At 38.9% G+C, this 12,682-nt stretch overlaps 1 protein-coding gene across 5 annotated transcripts in view; it reads left to right on the top strand.

The window, feature by feature from the left end:
- The window catches only part of Nme8 (NME/NM23 family member 8), a 79,102-nt gene that overhangs the window by 44,423 nt on the left and 21,997 nt on the right, over positions 1 to 12,682 (top strand). For 3 of the 5 annotated variants that reach the window (XM_031359036.1, XM_031359037.1, XM_031359034.1), the window contains 3 exons: positions 4,631 to 4,775; positions 5,575 to 5,813; positions 11,481 to 11,638. In XM_031359036.1, the coding sequence (XP_031214896.1) occupies positions 4,631 to 4,775; positions 5,575 to 5,800 (371 nt within the window). In that variant the 3' untranslated portion in view covers positions 5,801 to 5,813; positions 11,481 to 11,638. Of the gene's footprint in view, positions 1 to 1,263; positions 1,383 to 4,630; positions 4,776 to 5,574; positions 5,814 to 11,480; positions 11,639 to 12,682 lie in introns of those variants that run through there. The other 2 variants (XR_004115203.1, XM_031359035.1) reach the window with 2 other exon arrangements.

Genomic DNA, 12,682 nt, shown 5'->3' with positions numbered 1-12,682 from the left:
AAGCCATGGGTCTAACAGGAGGTTCACATATAAAAAGGGTTCAAAGACTCTGGTCTAGAACTAGGATTGATGGTTTGCTGATGACAGAAGGCTTTGGTGAGGGGTGCCGTCTTAGTCTGGGTTTTATTGTCACGAAGAGCAACTCTTACAAAGGCAAACACTTACTTGAGGCTGGCTTACAGTTTGAGAGGTTTAACCCATCATCATCATAGCAGGAAGCATGGCAACAGGTAGGCAGACATGGTTCTGGAAAAGGACCTGAGAGTTCTATGTTGTAGTCCATGAGACTGTCATCTGTGGGCAGCCAGGAGGAGATGAGATTCCGCACTGCCCAGAGCCTGAGCATAGAAAGAGACCTCAAAGCCCACCCCTGCAGTGACATACTTCCTCCAACCAGGCCACATCTACTAATAGTGCCACTCTCTCTGCAACACATTGAAACATATGAACTTATGGAAGCCAAACCTATTAAAACCACCACAGGGGCCAAAGGAAAGAAGCGACCTTTCCAAAAAAGGCAGCCCTGACAAAAAAGAGGGCACTGGGACCTAACTAGGAAAGGTGGCCCTTAGCCTGTGGGTCAGGAACTAAGCCAGGAAAGGCAGCTCAAGCACAAAGAGCCATTTTATTAATTAATTATTGAGAAACACGGGACTAGCTCACTGTGGGTGGTGGCAAGCCTGGGTAGGATGAGTGAATAGTGTCCTTCTAGGGATTCTTCTTCAGTTCAGGTCTCTTGAGTTCCTGCCCTAGCTTCCTTCAATGATGGACTATGATGCGGAAGCATATGATGAAATAAATATTTTCATTTCCAAGTTATTTCCAACCATTGTGGTTTTCTTTTCCTTTTTTTTTTTTTTTTTTTTTTTTTTTTTTTTTTTTTTTTTTTTTTTTTTTTTTTTTTTTTTTTTTTTTTTTTTTTGGTTTTTCGAGAGACAGGGTTTCTCTGTGTAGCCCTGGCTGTCCTGGAACTCACTCTGTAGACCAGGCTGGCCTTAAACTCAGAAATCCGCCTGCCTCTGCCTCCCAAGTGCTGGGATTAAAGACATGCGCCACAACCGCCCCCATCGTGGTTTTCTAACAGCAATATAAACTCCAACTAAGACAGAAATAGGTACTGGAGAGTAGACCATTGATTTGACAGAACTGACCATGACTATGTTAAGAATCAGTGATATATGGTTAGCTACAGCTGAAAAATCAGGTGTAATAACAAGAACCTAGCCCCACTAAAGTAAAAGTTTGCCTTTATTGTGACAACAGATGTTGGAAATTAGCAGCGATTAAGAAGAGACCAGCAATACTGAGGTGAAACATTCTGCGAGGTGTTTCCTTAGGGTCAGCACACAGAAGCCATGGTCCAGAGGTGGCAGCTGAACTTGGTAATGTGTCAAGGTTTGAATGTGCTTGGCCCAGGGAGTAGCACTATTTGGAGGTGTGGCCTTGTTGGAGTAGGTGTGTCATGGTGGGTGTGGGTTTTGATATCCTAGTCCTAGTTGCCTGGAAGTCAGTCTTCCACTAGCAGCCTTCAAATGAAGATGTGGATCTCCCAGCTCCGCCTGCACCATGCCTGCTCCCACCTTGATGATAATGAACTGAACCTCTGAACCTGTAAGCCAACCCCAAGTACATTTTGCCCTTTATAAGATTTGCCTTTGTCATGGTGTCTGTTCACAGCAGTAAAACCCTAAGACATAATGTATAAGAGTCTCCTTAGTGCTAGTGATTCTGAAGGCCCGAAGGGGTCATGAAGAGCTGAGGCTTGGCACAGTGCAAGTCCCCTGGTAAAAATACAGCTTCTGTTGCTGTAGAAGCCTGAAGATTGAAGGTGTAATGGAGAGAATTTAAGGCTTGGCACCATGTAGCAAGATCAGAGTCCCTGAAAGAAAACAGGAAAAGCTATTCGTGAGGGTGTAGCCCAGTTGCAGCGGAGACCCCCTAGCATTGTGGAGATGTCAGCACCGTGAACCAACCACTAAGGCCAGTGTCACATGTGGAGTGGGTAGGCCTGAGCCTATGAGAGAAGCTGCTCTAGGCTGCAAACAGCAAATATAAAGGACTATGTATGTAGACTCCAGAGGATTGTGAATACGTTTCAGACAGCAAGCACGGACATGTTGTCACTGTTTAACTTGGTTTTGCCTTGCTGTGGTTGTGACTTGTGACCCGATTCTTCCCTCGTGGAGTAAGAAAGGGTTTGCCTCATTTCTTCATTTCAACAGGAGCTCGAAGTTGACTTTGAATTTTTAGAGACTTTGGAGTTTACAGAAACTTTAAAGTTTTAGAGAGAGATATTTTAGAGAGGCTTGATGTCTGAGAACTAGGATATTTTTTTTAAGACTGAGTTTTTGAAGACTTGGAGTTTTAAAAGGTAGGGTGTGTTTGATATATGACATTAAAGTTAACGTGACACCTGGAAGACAGAGGAGGACAGAAAGGTTAGTATTAGATAGTGATATATTGGCAAGTGGATAATTGTGCTGAGTTGTATCTTCTCAGCTTGACACAAGTTAGACTCATTCAAGAAAAATGAACCTTAATTGAGAAAAACACCCCCACTGGGTTGGACTGTAAGCAAATTTGTAAGGCATTTTCTTTATTGACAGTTGATAATTGGTTTGGAAGGGCCTAGCTAACCATAGGAAGTGCCACTCCTAGGCAGATGGTCCGAAGTTGTATAAAAAACTAGACTGAGCAAGCCATGGGGAGCAGGTCACTGAGAAGTATGTCTTTATTGCTTCTGCTTCATTTTCTGTCTCTTGAATTTCTGCCCTAATTTCCTTCAATGATGGACTGTGATGTCAAAGGGTAAGATGAAATAACTCCTATTCTCCCCAAGTTGTTTCCAATCCTGGTGTTTTGTCACAGCAGTGGAAACAGCATCTATGAATGACATCCTCCTTATTAGCTTTGTGACACCACTTGGCTCTAACCATGCCTACCACAAAGGCCACCATTTCTAAGGAGGGATGGGGTCTGCAATTGGGATGTAAGGTGAATAAATAAATAAATAAGTAGTAAATAAGTACATACATAAATAAATGAAAAAAAATTCCCGAGATGCCAAAGAGCATTGTTTCTTGGCTTGCAGGTTAGGTACTATACACATTATTCTGTATGATATCATTTTCTCCTAATAAATTTATAGGGTTGGATCATTTCCAATGTATGCTTTGTACTCTGTTCACATTTGTCATTAGAGGCCTGGGGCCAGGCCCTGGCTGTCCTTGCTAGTATGAAAGGCCCAGCCTTCTTCAGGTTCTCTGTAGAGGAGGTCTCACTCACCTTTCCTTGCACCCCAGCACCTCTCAATGACTTTTATTTGATTTGGAAAAAAATCATTTTCTTTTCTCTCTCTTCCCCATTCCCCAATTCCTCTGCATCATTCATGTTCCCCCCTCTTTCCTCCTTTGCCAGAAAACTCCAAGTCTTTCTGTAAGGGTAACTTTTATTCTTGGTTGTGATTGTTTCTGGGAAGCTTACTGTCTCGGTCTGCTAACCTAGTCTTAGTCCTCTGTACAACCTAATCTAGGCCTAGATGTTTTCAGCATCTGAGACCTGCTGCTCAATAAGCTCACCCTTTCTTGTTCTTTCTGAACTCTAGCTGGCTGGTTTAACTCAGCTATTTTGGCTCCAACTCCTCTCTCACTTGACTGACTCAATCTGGCTTTTCTCTCAGTCTCTGAATTGTTCTACTTGGCCTCAAACTAAATTTAGCAGTCTTTTTTAATCTTTTGGCTTCTTCTCATTCTCTTGCTCATTCTGTTTTTGCTGTGTCTAGCTTGTTCTCTCTTCAATGTGTTTCTGTGAAACTGTACTGGCGAAACTATCTCCTTCTCCCTCTCTGTGATGCTCTAGCCTCCCTCACCTCTATTGCACCTCTCTCCATGAACTCTATTGTATTCCTGCACTGTACTCTCTCCTTCCTGTACTGTCTGGCTCTCCCTTAAGTAGCTTCCATTTCCTCTCTCTTATGAGAATTGGGCATATCCTGTCCTGTCAAATCTTTCACTGATTCACCACTTTGACTGCCACTCAAACTAGACATCACTTTCAAACATGGGTGCTCACTTCTACAAACTAACTTTACCTTCATTGTTTTGGAATAAAGAAGAATAGTAAGGGATGAGCCATACCCTAAGTAGAAATAGGTTCAAATATCCTGTAACATCTTTCAGTCAGTTACCCTTGGTCTGGAGAATGCAGACTTCATCGTTCAGGCCATTGATGAGATTCTTACAGGATTGCCTGTATTGATGGACTCACCAGTGCCTCTCTATGCTTCAGGCAAGAATGTTTGCCTTGGCTCTCCCCCTAGCACTGACCACATAAGACATTTGTAGGCATCTGAGGCATAAAGATGAGACTATGTCTCCATGCTTATCATGCTGACAGATCTCATTTTCCATTTGGTACTCTCTGGGTTAATCGAAGTGGGACATCCATGCTAGTATCCTAAAGGTCTTGTGGCTGTGAACTTTTAATTTTCACAATTTTCTATATATAAACCATAAGATGCAAGTTGAACTATTATGTTCCTCTGGTATTTTTATGTCCTTGAATGTACCATGAACATGAAATACATGAAATGAATGATCTACAATGTTTTTTTGTTTGTTTGTTTTTTTAGTGGAGATCCTGAAGACCATTAAAGAGGCAGGATTTGAGCTGACCCTGATGAAGGAAATGCACCTGACTCCAGAGCATGCAAGCAAAATTTATTTCAAAATAACAGGAAAGGAGTTTTATAAAAATGTATTGGAAGTATTATCTTCGTAAGTTTCTGAACTATAGTTGTTTGTACTGTAGAAGTGGTAATTGTACATTATAGAAACCGTGGGAAACAAATTATTTTGAATGACTTTATATCTATTCAGACTCATGAAAAGATATCTTGTTAACATTTAAAGTTTATTATTACTTGTTTTACAATTTCTTCCCCTTTTCCTTCTTCGAATTTCTTTAGTTCTTTACACTACATGTAACAGCTGTCAGAGTTAAAGTTCTTGCTTAGCCAATGCAGAACTATGCTAAAATCTCCTTATTTGCAAAATGGAGAGAAATCTATAGGACCTAGTCACAATCTAAGCAGTGGTTCTGAACCTGTGGCTCATGACCCCTTTGGGGTTGCATATCAGCTACCCTATGAGATATTTACACTGTTATTTATAATAGTAGCAAAACTACAATTAACAACAGTAGCGACAAAATGGTTTTATGGTAGAGGTTCACCACATGAGGAACTGTAATCAAGGGGCACAGAAGTAGCTAGGTTGAGAACCACTGGACTAGAGGCTGAAAGGTGAACACGAAGAAAATGTCTGGGTCCATGACAATGTTTGTGTGGTCCCCAAGGTAGTAAATATATGAATCCATTTGCATAATTCTCTAGGGTCAAAGTACAACACTTAAATAACACAAATGTGTGAAAAAGGAGAAAGTAAAGACAGCAGCACATGATCACATTGATTAGGGAAAATTGCCCTCTGTGCACCAGAAGCGTTCTGTCTTTAGCAATGTGTGTAACCCATGCCCTTGAAGCAGCCTGCCTTCTAAAAGAATCGCTATTTGCAGGGGCACGTCATTAGTCATGGCTCTGACCAAGTGGAATGCTGTTGCAGAATGGAGGCGAATGATTGGCCCAGTAGACCCAGAAGAAGCAAAACTGCTCTCCCCAAATTCCCTCCGAGCCAAATATGGGCTAGACATTTTGAGAAATGCTGTGCATGGGGCATCTAACCTGTCTGAAGCAGAAATCAGCATTAATAATGTGTTCACAGAGGATAATACTGAAGACTAGGACAAATACTAGAGTAAGTACTATAAAGTATATGCCACTTTAACATATTTTGTTTTCCTTCTTAATTTTAGTTTTGAGATTATAATTATGTCTCTTCCCTCTAAACCTTTCCACATACCCACCCCCACTCTCCTTCAAATTCATGGTCTCTTTTTCTACTAATTGATATTGCATGCATATATATGTATATATTCCTAAATATAATCTATTTATATCTATATCTATATCTTTATCTTCATATTTATATATTTATTGGCTGACCATTGGGCACTGAGCAGCCAATTGATGTGAGACAGAATCTCACAGCAAACTCCCTGATCCTCTACTCACAATGTTTCCTGGATCTTAAGTTCAAGAGTATCTTGTAGATGTATCTGTTGGGAGCAAGCTTCACAACTCTGCATTTTGATTGGTTATGGTTTTCTGTAGTGGTCCCTGTCTGTCACAAAGAACTTTCCTTGATGACTAGTTAAGACTACACTTATCTGTGGGTATAAAAACAAATGTTTATAGACTATTATTAGGGATTATGCTGATTTAGTAAATTAGTGGTTGTAGTTTCTCCTTCAACAACCAACACTTCACTAGCACTGAAGAGTTAGCTAGATTTCCAGTACCAGACACAGTTTCCTTGTTGTTAACCAGTTCTTATGCATGTACACCTATCTCTGAGGTTTCTATGACTGGCATGCCATGATAACACTAAGGATATAGTAGTGCCATGCTATGTCATAACATGGGAAATGAGTGACACTTTCCATCAAACCTGCTTTCCTGCCTTAAGTTGAAAAGTAGACTTTAAATGTTTGCTGTATTGGGGCTGGAGGTGGCTCAGTGGTTAAGAGTTCTGACTGCTCTTCTAGAAGTCCTGTGTTTAATTCCCAGAAACCACATGGTGGGTCACAAGCATCTGTGATGGGATCTGATGCCCTCTTCTGGTGTGTCTGAAGACATCAACAGTGTACTCACATACATTACATAAATAAATAAATAAATAAATAAATAAATAAGTAAATAAGGAAATATTTTTTAAAAAATATATATCTGCTGCATGCCTCTGGCTAGACTTTCTAATAACCTATATGTGGATTGATGTTGTCATATACCAGGCCAAGATGAAGTACAGTCTCGATAAGAAAGTGAGAAAACTCTTTGAACCCTTCAACAGTATCTCTCAGGGATAGAAGAGAATACTCTGACTTATTATAATGAAACACTATGACCAAAGCAACTTGGGGAGGAAAAGGCTTATTAGATTTATACTTCCAGATCTTAGTCCATATGGAAGGATGTCAAGACAGGAACTCAAACAAGACAGGAACCTGGGGGCAGGAGCTGATACAGAGGTCATGGAGGGGTGCTGTTTACTGGTTTGCTCCTCATGGCTTTCTCAACCTGCTTTATTATCAAACCCAGACCACCAGCTCAGGGATGGTACAACCCACAATACAATGATCGGGCCCTCCTCTATCAATTGCTAATTAAGAATATACCTTATATTCTTGTCTACAGCCCCATGTTATAAAAGCATTTTCTTAATTGAGGTTCCCTCCTCTCAGATGACTTTAACTTCTGTCATGTTGAAAAACCTGTCCAACACACTATTCCATGTTCTATTTGGAATAGAACACTGAGCCAAAATATTATGTATAAAAGTAATTTTATAAATCAAGGCATAATTTAATGCCTTGTGGATGTTCATGTTTTAGAACATTGTATATGGCTTGAACTACTTGTAGACAAATGCAAATCCATTGGGATGTTAAGTGAGTGAGTGGTTAGGGGTGGGGTGTCTCGGCAGACCTACATTCTGTGTATAGCTTCTGTTGGGTGTGAGTCTTTCTCCTAACATCTGTATTGCCCCTGTTTTGTGCCAGGGGCAGCATTACCACTGATTTGGAGGGTTCCATTTAGTGTATAATTCATTGTTTCATGGGTAAGCGCTAGGCAAGTTAAGTATTAAAATATATCTGGAAATCTGGGCTAGAACTTCGAAGTCAGAGATAGAGGCAAGAAAGAGAATTCAGTTTTAAGTTTCTAAGTCACACATGTTCATATATACACAGACACACATACATATACTCTTTTGATGCTTGCATGTAAATATTTGTTTTAGATACTGTATTTCCATACCTTCTGTGCTATGTAATTATTACTATGGGGTAGTATTATGAGTCTCTTTCAGACATTTAAGATTCATTTTTTCAGCTCTTACCATGTGCTGCAGAGTTGTGTAAACACAATTCCTTATGCTGAATGGGTTTATGACTGTAAGAACAGGAGGTAGGAAGTACCATGTGTCCTAGGACTATTGAAATATCAGCAGATGCTTACAGGAAGTAGACAGGGGAGAAATGAGACACAAGATATTCAGGCAAGTCATTTGGCAGTCACCAATGTGAAGTAATACAGAAGCCAGAACTAGAGTGGGAACATTGAGTTTAGGATCAGTGGATGTTAAGATGATTCTTAGAAGGCTTCATTGCACCTGTGGGGATTTGGTAATTGGCTACTGCCCTAGCAAAGAGGTGAGAAAAGGTACTTTTCTGGTTTCAGCTTACTTACAAAGTAAGGAAGCAGACAAAAGATAAAAGAGAGAAGTGGTTTAGAAGACACTACTCATTCTATGATGGTCACATTGGGTAGATGACATCCAGAATTGATGATAAATCATGATATAGGAGCTCTGGAGTTTGAGAAGACCCTTTATGGTAATATCAACAAAATGGTGAACATGTGCCTGTCCTCTTTATGGGACCTAAGAAGAAGAACCAGAAGCTGTCAGAAAGAAATTTTTCAGGAATCTTGACCTTTAAGATTTGTAGGAACTTGCAAAATGAGGATTCAATATAAGGGCTAAGGATTAGGGCTAAAATGCATATAATAGACTGTCTGAAGTCAAGAAAGGGTTAACAGAAAAGATCTTTAAGAAATTAGAATATGCAGAAATGCTGGTGTATATTAGGGAATTTAGAAATGTTTGCAGATACCCAGAGCAATGTATATGTTCATAAAAGAGATGAAAGTAAATTTCCACCACTGGCTGATCTGCTCACTGAGTTTAAGCAGGAAGTAAGGCAGAAGCAAGAGTAAGTCTAAATATCTTGACTACACATTTGAGTCTAAGGACAAAAGTAATTTTTAGATATAGAGTAATATGTAGATATTGTGTTGCCATTGTTGATGCTGGCTTTTAGGTAATACTGACAAGCTGATACTATGTAAACTTTCACCAAATTCAATAAAAAAGTATACAGGTAAATGGGAAGTTATCCTATGTTCATAAACAAAAATACCTTACTATTATTAGAATGAAACTATTAACCAGAGTGATCTATATACTGAGGAAGTGAGGATTTTGTGCAGAGACTCCCTACCAATGAATCCTCATCCTACCTCAGGTCCAGCAGGATAGAACTTCACCAAAAGTTACAACCAATAACATAGTTCCAAATGCCTACATCTCATGACAAAAACAAATACAATATGAAAATACTAGACAATATATACCCCCCAAAACTACCAATCTTATAGTAATGGTGCCTAACAAGTTTACCTCAAACAAAACTGGAGACATGGAATTCAAAAGAACAATTGTCAACACACTCAAGGAGTTCGAGATATCAAGAACAATCACAACTACAACCAATCTTCCTCAAAAGTTCCAAAAAATAAAATCAGAAAGAAATTTTCTAAAATCTCTTTACAGAGTCAATTTTAACCGTAGCACACAAACCCCATGATGGAGGAACAAAGGAGAACTAGAGATCTGTGACTGATGAATGTAAACACAAGAATCCACAAGGCAGATCATGAAAAGAATATACAGACACAGATAAAAAAAATCAAACCATTGTCAGCTTTGGCTTTATTTCAGAAATTACAAACAATCAGCTAACCAACTGAACAATCAAACAAACAAAACAAAAACTCTTGGGATTGATAAACACTTCCCTCAAAACTTGCAGGATACAAAATTACCATACAGAACCTTTCTGTATACCAATGGTAAACCCAAGGAGATGGAAATCAGGGAACAATCCCATTTACAATACACAAAATATATGTTACAGTAAATCTATTCCAGGTAGTAAAGGAACTCTATGATGAAAACTTTAAAACTGGGAAGGAAGAAAGTAAGAAAGGGTCAGGCAGTGGTGGCACATGCTTTTAATCCCAGCACTTGGGAGGCAGAGGCAGGTCGATTTCTGAGTTCGAGGCCAGCCTGGTCTACAGAGTGAGTTCCAGGACAGCCAGGGCTACACAGAGAAACCCTGTCTCAAAAACAAACAAACAAACAAACAAACAAACAAACAAAAAAGAAGATGGAAAGACCCTATAAATATGTGCATCTTGAATGGCAGATTCAGACCTAAGACCAAGTGATCATAGCAACTTTTTTTTTTTTTTTACAAAAATACACACTTGAAGGAAAGAGATCTTTTTCAGCAAATGATGTGATGTTTGGGAAATTGTATTTCAACATGTAGGTGAATGAAACTTGATTCTTGTCTCTCATCTTGAACAAACAGCCAACTCCACAAGTGTATCAAAGACCTAGAACTGAAACATCCAGAAGAAAAGGCATATACTACAGTACAGGCAGATTTAAGGACCTCCTAGGTAGGACTCTTAATGCTCATAAAATAACAACAACAACTGCCCAATGGTATTTCATGAACCAAACAGCCTTTAGCACAACAAAGGATACCACAGTGTTTAGGTAAATGAGAGAAAACTTTTACTAGTTGTACATCTGACAGAAGATTACTATCTTGAGCATATGAAAAACTCAAAAACAAAAACACGTAGTAATTAAGTACTTAATAAAAATGAGCTACAGATTTGAACACAGAATTCTCAAAAGAATAAATATGATTGACTAATTAGCACTTTTTAAAAAATTAACAGACAAGCATTTTAAAATTAAAACTACTTTGAAATTTCATTTCACCCCAGTCTGAAATGTTATCAATAAAGTAAACATTAACAAATGCTGCCAAGGATGTGGGAATGCAAATTGATCCAACCACTGTGGGACAGTGTGATTTTTTTAAAAAGGTAGAAGTAAAACTACTATAAGATGCAACTATTCCACTCCTGAACAGATACCAAAGGACTGTGTATCCCACTGCCAAGTCACTTGCTCACCCATGTTTATTGCTGTTTATTCAAAGGAGCTAGAAAATGGGATCAGCTTAGATGTCCATCAACTGGTGAAAGGATACTGTATGTACAATGAAAGTTTTATTTAGGTGTAAGCAAATATGAAAGTTTCAGACAAATGGATGAACTGAGTGAGGCAACCCTGACAGAGAAAAACAAATGCATGTTCTCTCCTATATGTGAATTTCAGCTTTATAACACTAAGTTTTCATGTTCGATTTAGAGTTTTTGTAGATGACAGAGTCGAAAAGAGCCACTGGGAAGGGGTGCTTTAGAAGAGATGGGATAGTAGAGCACATCATAGGTAATAGGCAAGCAGAGAGGGTAATACTGGAACTGGAAATTTTTTAATTGGGAGAGGGTGAGAGAATAGTGGAGATGGAGAGGGGAGGGAGAAAACCTAAATGAAGAGGCCTGGAAGACCTATAATCTTACAACAAAAACAAACCACTCTAAAAATCTGTCTATGACATTGCCATTCAACTTCTGAAGTGTGTTTTTATTCACTTCACAGAAGCTCAAGAAGGTAAGGAGGAAGTTTTCATCAACATAAGACCAGGAGGCACAACTTTCTATGAAGAGTAAGAAGAAAAATTGCTCTAAGGAAAACACACATGAAGATAAAAACTTGCATGGCTATGCATGGTAACAATAAAAACTGTAACCCCCAAACAGGTTTGGGTGTTTATCTTTCATCAGTGACATAAGATAGATTCTATAAAGGTGCGCTGCAAGATACAACAGAAGGTGAGGAGAAACATGAGCTAGGAAGAAGTCAGAGTAGATACAGCCTGCAGACTTGAGAAAGAATGTGCTAGGCTGAACACAAGTTGGTCATGGTTTTCACACTAAAGTTTACAGCCAGAAAGCCTAAGAATTTGGAATATAGATAGAAACACTGATTGTTTTTCAGATCTTAAAAGATTTGTTTTATCTTATGTGTGTGACCATTTTCCCTTGCACGCCTGCATGTGCACCATGTACATGCCTGATGCTGGCAGAGGACAGAAATGGGTGTTGGATCCCCTGGAACTGGAGTGATAAGTGGTTGTGTGGGAGTGCTGTGATCCAAATACCGGGGTTGTCTGCAAGAACAACAAGAGTTCTCAACTCCTAAGCCATCTCTCTGGCTCCAGAGGCTTGTTTCATTTGTGCTCTCACTATGGGATGGCATAGACCATGCCCCTAGCCCCCTACAGCATAACACAGACCCTATCTGCAAAGAAAGGAGCAGAGTGGGAGTTTTCATTGATTTTATCTTTTCCTCTCCCAGCTGACACTGCAGCACCATTTCTTTTCTTTTTTATTTTAACTTTTATTGCATTATCAGAAAAGTTACATGATTTCAATTTATCTGAATTTGTTAACATTTAAAAACATTTTAATTAAATAGAATTGAATCACATTCTTGTTCCCCTTTTGTACCACCGCTCCTCCCATAGACCCCCCTTCAATACCTATATTTTTTGTCGTATTCCTTAAAATTTATAAACTACTATAAAAATAAAAATATGTATTATAAAAGTTGTTTGATATAAAACAACAATCGATTTAACAGTCTTATGTAGATGCTCGTCTACAGCAATAGTGAAAATACATTTTTCTCTATAAATTTTAAGTAACTCCAAACATATTAGCTGTATACTTGAAAATAATACATCACTATTAGTATTTTCTTAAATGAACATGAGTATATAAAGTCTTTTTGTTTGTTTT

This window comes from Mastomys coucha, unplaced genomic scaffold, assembly GCF_008632895.1.
Source record: "Mastomys coucha isolate ucsf_1 unplaced genomic scaffold, UCSF_Mcou_1 pScaffold7, whole genome shotgun sequence".
NCBI classification, from domain to species: Eukaryota; Metazoa; Chordata; class Mammalia; order Rodentia; family Muridae; genus Mastomys; species Mastomys coucha.
This window is presented reverse-complemented; position numbering and strand designations above follow the sequence as displayed.